Source organism: Acomys russatus, chromosome 19 (assembly GCF_903995435.1).
Source record: "Acomys russatus chromosome 19, mAcoRus1.1, whole genome shotgun sequence".
NCBI classification, from domain to species: domain Eukaryota; kingdom Metazoa; phylum Chordata; class Mammalia; order Rodentia; family Muridae; genus Acomys; species Acomys russatus.
This window is the reverse complement of record NC_067155.1, coordinates 41,067,688-41,080,212: the sequence shown is the minus strand read 5'-3', so window position 1 is coordinate 41,080,212 and position 12,525 is coordinate 41,067,688. Positions and strand designations below refer to the sequence as shown.

The following is a 12,525-nucleotide window of genomic DNA, read 5'->3' as shown; positions in this document are numbered from 1 at the left end:
GATAGTTATCCACCGTGAGAATGAGGGACCTAGGGCTGAGACGGACCATGGTGGACATAGCAGCATAACTTCCTTCAGTGTCACATGTGTAGTGACCTCACGAGAGAGAAGCCAATCCCCAACATCTATGCTTTCATTTGAAAAGGAGAAACAGGGAAGCTTAGGTCAGAAAGGGGGTGAGCACTGCCTCCTGCTGACTTCTCTGCTAAGCACTTGGGAAAAGAGTGGTGGGGCGGGGGTGACAGGGTGACAGGGAGGACTGGCTGGGGGCCCAGGCTGCCTCGAGGGAAGCTGTCTCTTCCTGGTGGGACTCCTGTTGGCTTAGCTGCGCACACCTGATGATCCACGCTTTGCTGACCAGCACCCACCCCTGCCAATCCAATCCAACGGCCTCGAGACACCAGCACGACACCAGCACCAGATGCTGGGGAGACTCAAGTGCTGAGAAACAGACAACAGGCAGTGACACTGAGGAGGGAGGCCTGGCTGCTGGTCAGCAGGAAAGTCTCTGAAAATACCAACATGATAAATGACATACAGACCTGAATTTTCTCCATTTTCTCTGTGTCTGTGTGGTGCTTAATGGTTTCTATATTTGCGATGGGCTTACCTTAATGAGTAAAGAACCAAAAAAAAAAAAAAAAAAAAAAAAAAAAAAGGATCCCACGACCACCTGCCAAGCACCCAACAACCAAAACCTAGAAGGAAGCACTGAGACTCCCCACGTCAACCAGACCGACCTGGGTACGGCGGGATACAGATGCAAAGCTGAACCGACAAAGGAAAACTCAGAGCCACTGGCTCGATGTTGTGTATGGCTGTCATGTACAAGAAATACTGTAAACTAGAATTTAGTGTTAATACTGTCAGCCCATTGTCAGAGACTTCCAAGGGCAGGGCCAGGCCTGACCGGTCATGAAGGGTGTGCCTCCCACTCTGAGCCCGTCCACTTGGGTAGTCTAAACTATACCTTCTCTGGTATACACCCTGGGGAAAGAAAAAGAAGGAAAGCAAGCACAGCCACAACAGAGAGAGAAGAGCCACAGAACTGGGACGAGAGCACGCGGACAGAGTCCTTCCTTACTGGAACCACAGAACACACTGAATGAGGGCCATCCATCTCCGGTTTTTCTTCTCATCTTAAAACCCTACCGTCTAGCAATAAGTTAAACTAATGGCAGACAGCTCCACTTGCGTGAGCCTGCACAACAGTCCGGGTGCCTGTGTGAGCCTGCTACTCCGATACCAGCATAGCTAGCCTGACTTTCCACTAGTGGTATTTTGGCAAAAATGTCAAAGAGGCGATCAAAGACAGGACAGTCGCGGGTTTCTCCCTGGGAAGGTCAGCCCTCCCTTTCCCCTCCCCCACCCGACCCCCAACTCATGGGAAAAAAATAAAGACTGCAGTAGTAGCATCGGCGTGCGCTGCCAGTCCGCCTGGGGCCTTAGTTGTTGCCTTCGCCGCCGTCGTCGTCCTGCTGGTCGCTCGTCCAGAGCGTTAGGTTGTCTCGGAGCAGCTGCATGATCAGAGTGGAGTCCTTGTAGGAGTCCTCGTTCAGAGTGTCGAGCTCGGCGATGGCGTCATCGAAGGCGGTCTTGGCCAAGTGGCACGCCTGCTCCGGGGCATTCTGGATCTCATAGTAGAAAACGGAGTAGTTGAGCGCCAGGCCCAGCCGGATGGGGTGGGTGGGCTGCATGTGCTCCTTGCTGATCTCATGGGCTTCGCTGTAGGCCTTCTCGGACGACTCCACCACGGTCGCCCTCTTCTCCCCGGTGGCCACTTCAGCCAGGTAGCGGTAATAGTCCCCTTTCATCTTCAGGTAAAACACTTTGCTCTCGTACTGGGTCTCGCTGCAATTCTTGATCAGGTAGTTGTCCAGCAGGCTCAGCACATCCTGGCACACGGCCTCCAGCTCCTTCTCGATCTTCTCCCGGTAGGCTCGGACCATCTCGATCTTCTTCTCGTTGCCATCCGCAGAGGTCTTCTGCTCGATGCTGCTGATGACCCTCCAGGAGGAGCGGCGGGCCCCAACCACGTTCTTGTAGGCCACCGACAGCAGGTTCCGTTCCTCGTTGGACAGCGGCTCGTTCAGCTCTGTCACCTGGAGGAGGAAGGAAGCGGGCAGTTAGGACAGAGATGACGAGAATGGGGTGAGACATATCCTTAAGACAATCCCCCCAAAAAAGAGGTCCATCAGCTATGTGGGTAGCAGGCAGAAAGATGGACTGTGCTCTGCTGGGTGGAAGGGGAGTAAGTGACGAGAGAGAGAGAGAGAGAGAGAGAGAGAGAGAGAGAGAGAGAGAGAGAGAGAGAGAAACACAGATGATTCCAAAGTGATAAACACCCGGCTCCACCACACACAAGCACCTCAGTCTAGGGCTTAGACGACAGGTCAAATGCTCCGCCAGTGCAAACATCAACAGTTCTCATGTAGCATGGAACACAGCACAAGATGGCTATGTAGGGACCCAGTAGTTCTCAGGAAGGGAGCAGGCTTCCTCAGCCTGCCCTGTTCCCTTATTTGAGTCCTAGTCCCTCTGGGAAAAAATGAGTCATCAAGTTAACTTTTGAGAAATAAGGAAGTTTTTCTACTCCAATGCTGACACCAAATAAACGACATACCACAGAAAGGAAGTCGACACTGGGTGATGGGACCAGGCAAGATTGCTCAGAGGGCAATGCTGCCTACTGTCAAGTCTCACAGCCAGAGGAAGATGACGTGTGGGTGTGTGTTGTATTTTACCCCAGGATCCATAGTGTCGAGAACTGGTTCTCCCAAGTTGTCCTCTGACCTCCACATGCCATATAAATACACTCCCCCGACACAGTTCAACATACACAGAAATAAACGGAACTAAGAATTTAAAGGTGTGAGTCCAGGACAGCCAGGGCTACACAGAGAAACCCTGTCTCGAAAAACCAAAAAAAAAAAAAAAAAAAAAAAGAATTTAAAGGTGGAACTGGGGAAGCCAAAGGGCTGGTGGCGCACACCTTTAATCCCAGCACTCGAGAAGCAGAGACAGGTGAATCTCTGAGTTCGAGGCCAGCCTGGTCTACAGAGCTAGTTCCAGGACAGCCAGGGTTACACAGAAAAACCCTGTCTCGAATCTGGGCAAGGAGGTGGGAGTGGAAGATGGTGGTGAGCGGTGCCCATGGAGAGATGGCTCCGTGGTGCTGCTCTTCCAGAGGACCTGGGGTTCAATTCCTAGCACCCATATGGTTGCTCACAACCATCTGTAACTACAAGTGCATGTAACTACAATGCCCTCTTCTGGGCCTCTGTGGGTACCAGGCACACATGTGGTGCAGACACATGCAAGCAAAGCATCCATACAAATAAAATCTAAGTCTGAGGCCACTCTACACAGCAAGCTCAACGACAGAGCTGCATAGAGAGAACCTGTCTCAAAAAAAGGAAAGACAGACTAGCAATTCAAGATTCTGACAACTGGAATCTGAGCAGACAGGAGAAAAAACACTTAGCGCTGTCTGGTGGCTATAGCAGCCCTCAGGGCTGGGGCAGCAGCTAAGCAGGAACGCGATATCCTTATGCTCTTGGTTCAACTGGCAGCATTGGAAAAATCTAGAAAGGATAAGTGTGGCAGCCACTTGGACTGCTTTCTGCATCCATCCATCCATCTATCTGTCCACCCGTCCGTCCATCCATCAGTGCTGAGGATGGAGCCCGGGTCTCACATGCACGGCCCAGGGCCATGAGCCCCATATCCTCATTTCCAGGAAGACTCAGAGCACAAGCAAGTCAAGCAAAAACTGCTTTCTGCTCCTCAATGGATACAGGCCAACATCACCTTAGTCAGGTCATAAACACATGATCAAATGCAGTATTTGTACATACAGCTCTCGGGTCACAGCCCATTCCTGGGGGAGTCAGGGAAGGCACCTGGAGGCAGAGGCCAGGGAGGAGCCCTGCTTACTGGCTTGCTCTGCATGGCTTCCTCAGCCTGTCTTCTCATACCACCCCAAGGGCCCCTGCTCCAGGGTTTGCCCCACCCACAGAGCACTGCGCCTCACCCCCTCCCATCCATTACTAAGCAAGAAAAACAAAAACAGCTCCCACAGTCTTGCCCAGACTCTAGCTTGCGTCAAGCTGACAAAAATAAAAAAAAATAAAAAAAGCAAAACCAGCCAGGACGCTCGGCCTTGAACGCTCCCCAATCTTCCTGCTTTAGCCTCTCCATGGTGGGCCGACCTGCCTAACTCCTGCTGAGTTCTGAGGCCTTTTCAGTCTGTACAAACCCCCAGAAGACAGAATTGAGTGAAGTCAGGAACAGAGCAAGCCGTTCCATCCCTGCTGCTCTACCTAGCTATGTGGCCCACCATTACCATCTAGGTGGTGCAGGGGATCAAATCTGGGGCCTCCGCATGCTAGGCTGGCCCTCTACCCACTGAGCTAGAATACTCCAACTATCAGACCCATTAAAAAAAGAAAGCCTATTTCTCCATGTTCATGGGCTATCCTTAGGTGTTTGAGACAAGGCCTCACTAGAACACAGTGACTGGCCTAGACCTCAATCACCTGCCTCTGCCTCTGGCATGGTGGGATTAAAGGCGGGTATGACTTAAAGTGCCTGCAAGGGCGCCTGTGCGGATGCCTTGACAGTCTTCCTGAGCACCAGCCCTCCCCATGCAGCCTCTGCCTTCCTTGTCAACCACAACCTCCACGGCTGTCTCCTGGATGGAGTGTCTCTTTGGCCTGACCCTTCTTAACTCGTTATATTCCTTCCAGGAACCCCACCAGCAGCCTGCAGAGGCCTAACTGCTCTGACAGACTGGGGGAACAGGCCTGTTCACAGGTCTCTGCAGAAACCGAAGCCCTGCAACCCAATCACCGGCTCAGAAGCCAGAAGAGCTCAAGTGCCCGAGGCCATGGAGATCCGGTTCTGGCCTTTGCCCTAAATCATGCTGTCCTTATTTCAAGAGCCGGTGCTATTTAAAGCTCCAGTGACCTCATCAGCACACTACGCTGCTGGCTCGGCTCTGGCTGCAGAGCCCAGAAGCAGCAGTGGACACTTGTAGAGAGTTTGTCTCCTTGCCACCAACTGCAACATGGAGGTTGTGCAAGGCCAGCAGCAACCTTTAGTTCGAGTAGCTCAGCCATATCTGGAACATTCCCCGTGTTCTCTGCCACTGAAAACTAAGTGAGAGGGAAACCCCAAACTCTAAGAAGTTAGTGCAAAGGAAACGAAGGAGCCAGGTGGGCAGACCCGCCATCTGAGCCACTGAAGAGGCAAAGGATGAAGGATGGAACATTTAAGGCCTGCCTGAGCTAAAGAGCAGGTTAAACACCAGCATGGGAAACTGGGGGGATCCTGCCTCAAAATAAAAATTAGAGAGGGCTGGGGGCACAGCTCAGTGGACCTTCCCTCCCCCCATTAGAATTCTTAAATGAGTGGTGGCGGCACACGCCATTAATCGCAGCACTTAGGAGGAGTGGCCAGGAGCACCTCTGTTCAATCCCAGTGCCCACCAGGAGCTCAACCTTCTCAAACTGCAGTTCCAGAAAATGCCACACCACCCATAGCACTGTAAGCACCCTACCACAAAAACCTGGCCATATTATTAGTTTGAAAATTATCTTTTTAGAACATACTCAGTTTCTTATTGTGTACACACCTGAACACAGGTGCCCTCAGAGGCCAGAAGAGGGAACCAGGTCCTTTGGAGCTGGACTTACAGGCAGTTCTGAGTCATCCCGTGTGGGTTCCAAGAAACCAACCACCGTCCTCTGTAAGAGGAGCACAGTCCAGCCACTTAGCTAGCTCCAGGCCTGTAAGTATTTTTTTTTTTTTTTTTTAAAGGGAGAGGGAAAAAAAATCTAGAAGTGTTCACAAAAAGGCGCAAGCAAGAAAGAATGACTTCACCATGGGACATACAAAGCCTGTCACTTGGGAAGGAGGGAACACCATCATTACATTATTATCAATCTCTCTCCCAGTTTTTTTTTGAGGGGATGGGGTAGATAACACCTCACAGAGATCTCTCTGGCTTTGTGTCCTGGGTGTTAGATAGGATTAGGTGCCCAGCACCACGCCCCTTTGTAAATTGTGTGATGGTGAACGCAGACTACCTTCTCAGTAAGTAGAAAATGTAACAGGTGTAAGTCCCTGTCCCTCAGAGCCGCAGGTTCCACTTTAACAACTAAGATGGTGGAGATGGAGCAGAGACTGGCGTGCTGGCCTGGAATCAAGGCCTGAGTTAAAGCCACAGTGTTAAAGCCCTTCCCAACTCCTGCCTCAAGTTCAGCTTCTATGCGTTACTGAAAGATGTCAGAGATAGGAAATTATTAGTGAAAGTGTTGGGAATCTGTGGTTCTCACTCTCCAGACAGCAGCCATTGCTAGGAAGGGGTCAGGTACCAGCAGGGCCAACTGTTCCCCCTCTCTCACAAGAGCAGTCTCTCTCTTTCCTGAGATTAGCAACCATGAGGTCCTTCCTTGGCCAGCTACCTGGATGACCGTGACCTTAGAGTACTGGGTCATTCACAACACACCTGGAATGCCAACACTCAGGCAGAATACTGGGCCAGTCTGCCCCCAATCTAGCTCCAGACCAGGCAATGTGACACTGTCTCAAACAGCCAAGAATATGGGCAGCCATAGTGCCTCATGCCTTTAATCCTAAGCACCCAGCAGAGGCAAGAGGATCTCTGGGAATTTGAGGGTAGCTCACTCTGCCTAGTGAGATGTACATATTCTCTCTCAAAATAATAATAATAATAACTTTCATGGGAGGGGGAAAGGTCTTGATCCTTTTGCCTACACTCCTAACCCCCACAGTTGGACACAACTTACTCTTTTTTTTTTTTTTTGGAAGACAGGGTTTCTCTGTGTAGCCTCAGCTACCCTGGACTCTTTTTTTACAGACCAGGCTGGCCTTGACTCACAGAGATCCACCTGCCTTTGCCTCTCTAAGTGCTGGGATTACAGTCATACGCTACTGTTGGCTCTTATTCTTTTTTTAAAAATGACTTATTTTATGTGCACTGGTGTTTTACATGTATGTCTATGTGAGGGTGTCAGATCCCCTGGAACTAGAATTACAGACAAATGTGAGCTGCCATGTGGATGCTGGGAATTGAACCTGGGTTCTATGGAAGAGCAACCAACAGTACTCTTTTCTTCTTTTTCTGGCTTTTTCGAGACAGAGTTTCTCTGTGTAGCCCTGGCTGTCCTGGACTCACTTTATAGACCAGGTTGGCCTTGAACTCACAAAGATCCACCTGCCTTTGCCACCCGAGTGCTGGGATTAAAGGTGTGCACAATTACCACCTAGCACAATCAGTACTCTTTTTTAAAGAATTTATTTATTATTTATACAGTATTCTGACCCCATGTGTGCCTGCATGCCAGAAGAGGGCACCAGATCTCATTATAAATGGCTGTAAGCCATCATGTGGTTGCTGGGAATTGAACTCAGGACCTTTGGAAGAACAGACAGTGCTCTTAACCTGAGCCATCTCTCCAGACCCACAATCAGTACTCTTAAGGCCTAAACCACAACTTATTAAGATAAATTTTCAATTTGTTGTTCAGGCAGGCCTCTAACTCCTGTCTTGGCTTCTTGGTTAGCTGGGATTACAAAAGTACACCACCACACACCTAGTTCAAGGTGTGTGTGTGTGCTCCCACATGAAAAAGCCATCGAAGATAATTTGGAAATCTACTTTCAATGTTTTCCTGCAGGACATGAAGATGCCTGACTGGAATCTCCACATTCAGGAAGTTGAGGCGAGAGCACTGCCCAAGTCTATGGATTGCCTGGGCCACACAGAACCCCAGCCACCCAGTGCCACATACCAAGACTGTCTCAGAAAAACCATAAACAGTGCTTTGGCTGCAGCTTGGCTGGTAGAGTATTTATCTAACACACAAAGCCCTGGGTTTTAACTCCCTAATACCACACACACTGGGTGCGCGATGTACCAAGCACTTGTGAGGCGTCACCCCTGGATACATGAGGTGTGGAGGGAAAGCCTGTTTCTATCCTGCACTAACTTGGGTGAAAGTTACAAAATAACAGTTATGGTGGCAAACCTAAGCGAATAACATTGGCAATCTCTATAGAGGAGGAATTGAGGTGATTAAAGAGACAAACAGGGCAACAGCAAAGCAGATTTGGGATAAACTCCCATATGCTACTACTGTCAGTCAACATGGCTTAGTGGTTAAGAGCACTGACTGCTCTTCAGTGGACCCAGGCTCAATTCCCAGCACTGGTTTTGCATTAAATAAGATTTAGAAATACCGCTGCAGAAAATGGCTAAGAAGTAAATGGAGTGAATAGCAAATAGTGGGAACAGAAGAAACAAAGGGGCAAAGTGCAAGGCATACACGCACGCTGGCATCTATGGAATGTTCCAGAATGTGCATCCTGCTTGAACAATAGAATAAACAACTGAAAATGTAACCAAACCAGTTCTGTTAGTTACAATTATTTGTTTATCCTACAGGTACCCCATACTTACAAAATAATAAACTAAACCCCGAGAGATAATGTATATGCTGCATAACTGAAGAGCCTTAAACTTGAACGGTGCCTGTGCAGAAAGGGTTAACAGGACAGCTTCCCCACTGCTATCTTTAGAAGGCCTGTTTGTAAGGCTGACCCTTGGCTGGCATTTGAGCACTTGGATCTCTGGGAAGGTTCTCACCACCATCCCCCAACCCCTCCACCCCCGGGTAAGAACAGTTCACGGTCTCTAAAGTGTTCGCATGAACTACACAGCTTAGGTTGCAGTCTTTCCGAGCATCCTGGATGCTGGAACAGACTCCCCCTAAATACCTAAGGCACGAGGTCTTCAGAGGATTTCCCTGGTAGGCACCAGTTCTTCATCTGTGTGGCTGGACCTCATCCCATATGAGCCCCTGGAAGCTGTGCCTGGTCTTACCTCTGTGGCCCTAGCCCTACCAACTTAAACCCAATGAATCTTAGCCACAAGCAAACTGGTCTTGACAAATCAGGGGACCCCCAACACAAGTTTATCCTAGAAATCTTGAGGCAACATGCCCTTCAAGATGTGATGAGCTAGGACTCAGTAGTTGAAGGTCATGGGCTACGCAGTGAGACCCTGTCTCCAACAACAATGTGACAAGGGGACATGTGCTTTTTTTTCCCCCTGAGACAGGGTCTCTCTGTGTAGCCTTGGCTGTCCTGGACTCGCTTTCTAGACCAAGCCGGCCTCGAACTCACAGCGATCCGCCTGTCTCTGCCTCCCGAGTGCTGGGATTAAAGGCGTGCGCCTCCACGGCCAGCAACATGTGGTTATTGAACAATGCTTCAAGCCTCAGGCAGCACTTGCAATCAGCCACCATGGGCTGCGCTGAGGACATGGCCATTTTGTGAGACGGGCACCAGTGCTCAGTCTCTCCAGCAGGGTGTGGCTTTTGTTGTTGTTGTCCTTTCTGTTGTTGCTCATTCATGTAGCCCAGGCTACCCACCAATCTCTACCTCTCAAGTGCTAGTGTGAACCACCAGGCTTGGCTCAGAAGGCTTTTCTCCTTAAGGCAATAAAATAGTCGGGGAAGCTTGGAGATTCCATATGAACAGTAAAACCAGATCCAGGTTCTGCTATCATGTTGGCTAAAATAGGGCAAAAGGGAAACATCCCAAGAAAAAAAGTCCTACAAGAATCATGAGACATCCGTGGCATATTCAGGGCTAAGGTCAAGGTCTCGGAGGCGATTAAACTTGGCTAGAACTCAGGGCTCTGTTAATAGGCACCAAGTTCTTTCTACAACCACCTTGCAAAGTGGGCAATTATACTTGCTTTACAGGTGTGACTCAGGGTGAGGAAATGGCTTTCCCCAGTCACAGCACCTGCACAGTAGCACGGGGATCAGATGCCACCCTCCGGCTTTAATCTTCTGTGTTCTGCGCCAGAACATAGGATGGATAGGTATACTCAGACATCAGAGAAAGAAGCAATCTCACTAACAAACAGTTAAAGACAAAGGACTCTGAAGATCACCCAGCAGCGGGTATGGAGGCATACCCATGATCCTAGTATTCAGAAGGCAGAGGCAGGGAGGGCACAAGTTCCAAACCACCCCAGGACCACATACAAGTTACTGTCTCAAAGATTTTTTTCCCCCAAGTGGAGAGAAATCTTGCAGAGGATCTGAATTTGGTTCCTAGCGACACCAGGAGGCTCAGACCCACCTCTGGAGGATCTGACGCCCTTGCCTAGCCTCCAAAGACTCCTGTAAAACATGCACTCAACTCCCAAGCACACACAACGTTATTCTAAAACTGTGTGCAGTTAACCCACATTTGTGGTCTTGTAGACAACTCCACAGATTATTACAGCTATGTGCCTGGGTTCCATGTGGTTCTCCTAAGTTTATAATCAGAAATGGCTTCGTCACTCAACTGTAATTCTTCTGGCCCTGTAGGTAACTGTTGATGACTTAGTGCTGTTATTCCTAAAGATGAGAAAAATAAAGCTGGGTGTGGTGGTAGAGGCTTGTCACATCAGCATGTGGGAGCGTCAAAGCGGGAGGTGCAGGTACTCAAGGTTAGCCTGGGCTACATACATGAGACCATGTCTCAAAACAATAGGGCCAGGCATAGTGGCACACATGGGAGGCAGAGACAGGCAGATGCAGGCCAGCCTGGTCTACAGTGTGTTCCAGGGCAGTCAGGGCTATACAAAGACATCCTGTCTCAGCTGGGCGTGGTGGTGCATGCACCCCTGTAATCCCAGAATTCGGGGAGGCAAAGAGAGGTGGATCTCTGTGAGTTCAAGGCCAGTCTGGTCTACAAAGCAAGTCCAGGACAGCCAAAGTTACATAGAGAAACCCCATCTCAAAAAACAAACAAAGAAAATGAAATCCTGTCTCAAGAAAAGAGGCAGTGGGCACAGCACCTGCGAGAGATGGCTGTGCAGCAAAAAGCACTTGTGCTTTCCCCAAAGACCAGTTGTGTTCTCAGCACCCAGGTCAGGCAGCTCAGTTTGCCAACTCCAGCTCAGGGGACTCAATGCCTGGCCTCAGACACACACACCTACACACAATTTAATGACAATAAATGTTTTTTAAAAAAAAAAAAAAAAAAAAAACAAAAACCCCGAGCACCTGCATTTTGTGTCCAGGTTGGCACATGTGGTAGAGACCAGGGATCAACTGTGGATCTTTCACTGTCCCCTTGTTTTTCTGAGACACCTTCTCTCACTGAACCTAAGCCTCACAGAAGGGGCAGAACTAGCTGGCCAGATAGTGCCAGAGAGCCACCTGTCACTGCCTCCCTAGGACCTGATTACAGACAGGTGCCACCACGATTGTCTTTTTATATGGGTGCTATGGAACTCAGGTTCTCACATTGGGGCAGGCACGCTCCCTAGCCCCACACTTGCTCCTCCTGAGAGGAGGTCATGGGCTGCACATCTACCAAGGTCAAACATTAAAGGTCAACGTGACCAAATGTCCATGTTCTAGATGGAGGAAAACTCTTTTAGGATACCAACACCCAAGACACAACAACCCTGGCTCCCAGCCCCATGCAGCTCTCTGCCGCTGAGGCCTTAGGACCATCCTGTCTTTCAGATTGGCGCCCTGGCCAGGCCTGGTAGCACACACTTATAGTCCCAGCACTCAGGAGGCAGAGGCAGGCGGATCTCTGAGTTCGAGGCCAGCTTGGTCTACAAAGAGAGTTCTAAGACAGCCTTACACAGAAAAATCCTGTCACGAAAACCCAAAAAGAACAAAACAGACCAGTGCCCCACTCATACTCTACCCTGCAACTCACTAGTGAATCACCATGGAGTCCTAACAGGTACTTGTCAATGTCTGTGGAGTGACAGAATCTACACCGGGTGAATCCAGCCCACCGGGTTTGTGAAAACAGCCCTGAACCTACCCCTTTCCTTCCAGTTGTGTAGTAACTCCCCTCAAGACAGGGAATCTGGCCAGGCGTGGTAGTACACGCTTTTAATCCCAGCTCTTGGGAGACAGAAGCAGGGGATCTTTGTGAGTTGGAGGCAGCCTGGTCTACAGGGCTGCAGAGAAATCCTTTCTCAAAAAAACAAAAAAGATAGGGTAGGGAATCTGGAACCAGGGAGATGGCTCAGGGTTAAGAGGACCCACCAGATTGCATCGGGATCACTAGTATTATTAGCAGGGCAGAGGTGGCGCACACCTTTAATCCCAGCACTCGGGAGGCAGAGGCAGGCAGATCTCTGTGAGTTCCAGGCCAGCCTGGTCTACAAAGTGAGTCCAGGACAGGCAAGGCTACACAGAGAAACTCTGTCTCCAAAAACAAAAACAAAACAAAGAGCACCCACCAGGTAGCTCTTCCTTAGGACCCAGGTTCCCTTTCTAGCACCTACAGGGCAGTCACAGCCATTGGCAGATCTGACACCCTCTTCTGCCCTCCTCAGGCACTGCATACATGTGGCTGACAAATATACGCAGGCAGACATAAAGCAACACCTTTTTTAATTAAAGGGGTGTGGGGGTGGGGGTCAGCTCCTTCCACCCTGCTAGCTGAGCAGGCTTAGGTGGTCCACCT

The 12,525-nt window shown here is 49.8% G+C and overlaps 1 protein-coding gene across 1 annotated transcript in view; it reads right to left on the bottom strand.

Annotated features, from left to right (window-relative positions):
- Nucleotides 1-666: 666 nt before the first annotated feature.
- Ywhag (tyrosine 3-monooxygenase/tryptophan 5-monooxygenase activation protein gamma) overlaps nucleotides 667-12,525 on the bottom strand; it is a 29,510-nt gene continuing 17,651 nt past the window's right edge. Inside the window, exon 2 of the mRNA XM_051161287.1 lies at nucleotides 667-2,102. Coding sequence (XP_051017244.1) covers nucleotides 1,446-2,102 — 657 coding nt within the window. The 3' untranslated portion in view covers nucleotides 667-1,445. The remainder of the gene's footprint in view (nucleotides 2,103-12,525) is intronic.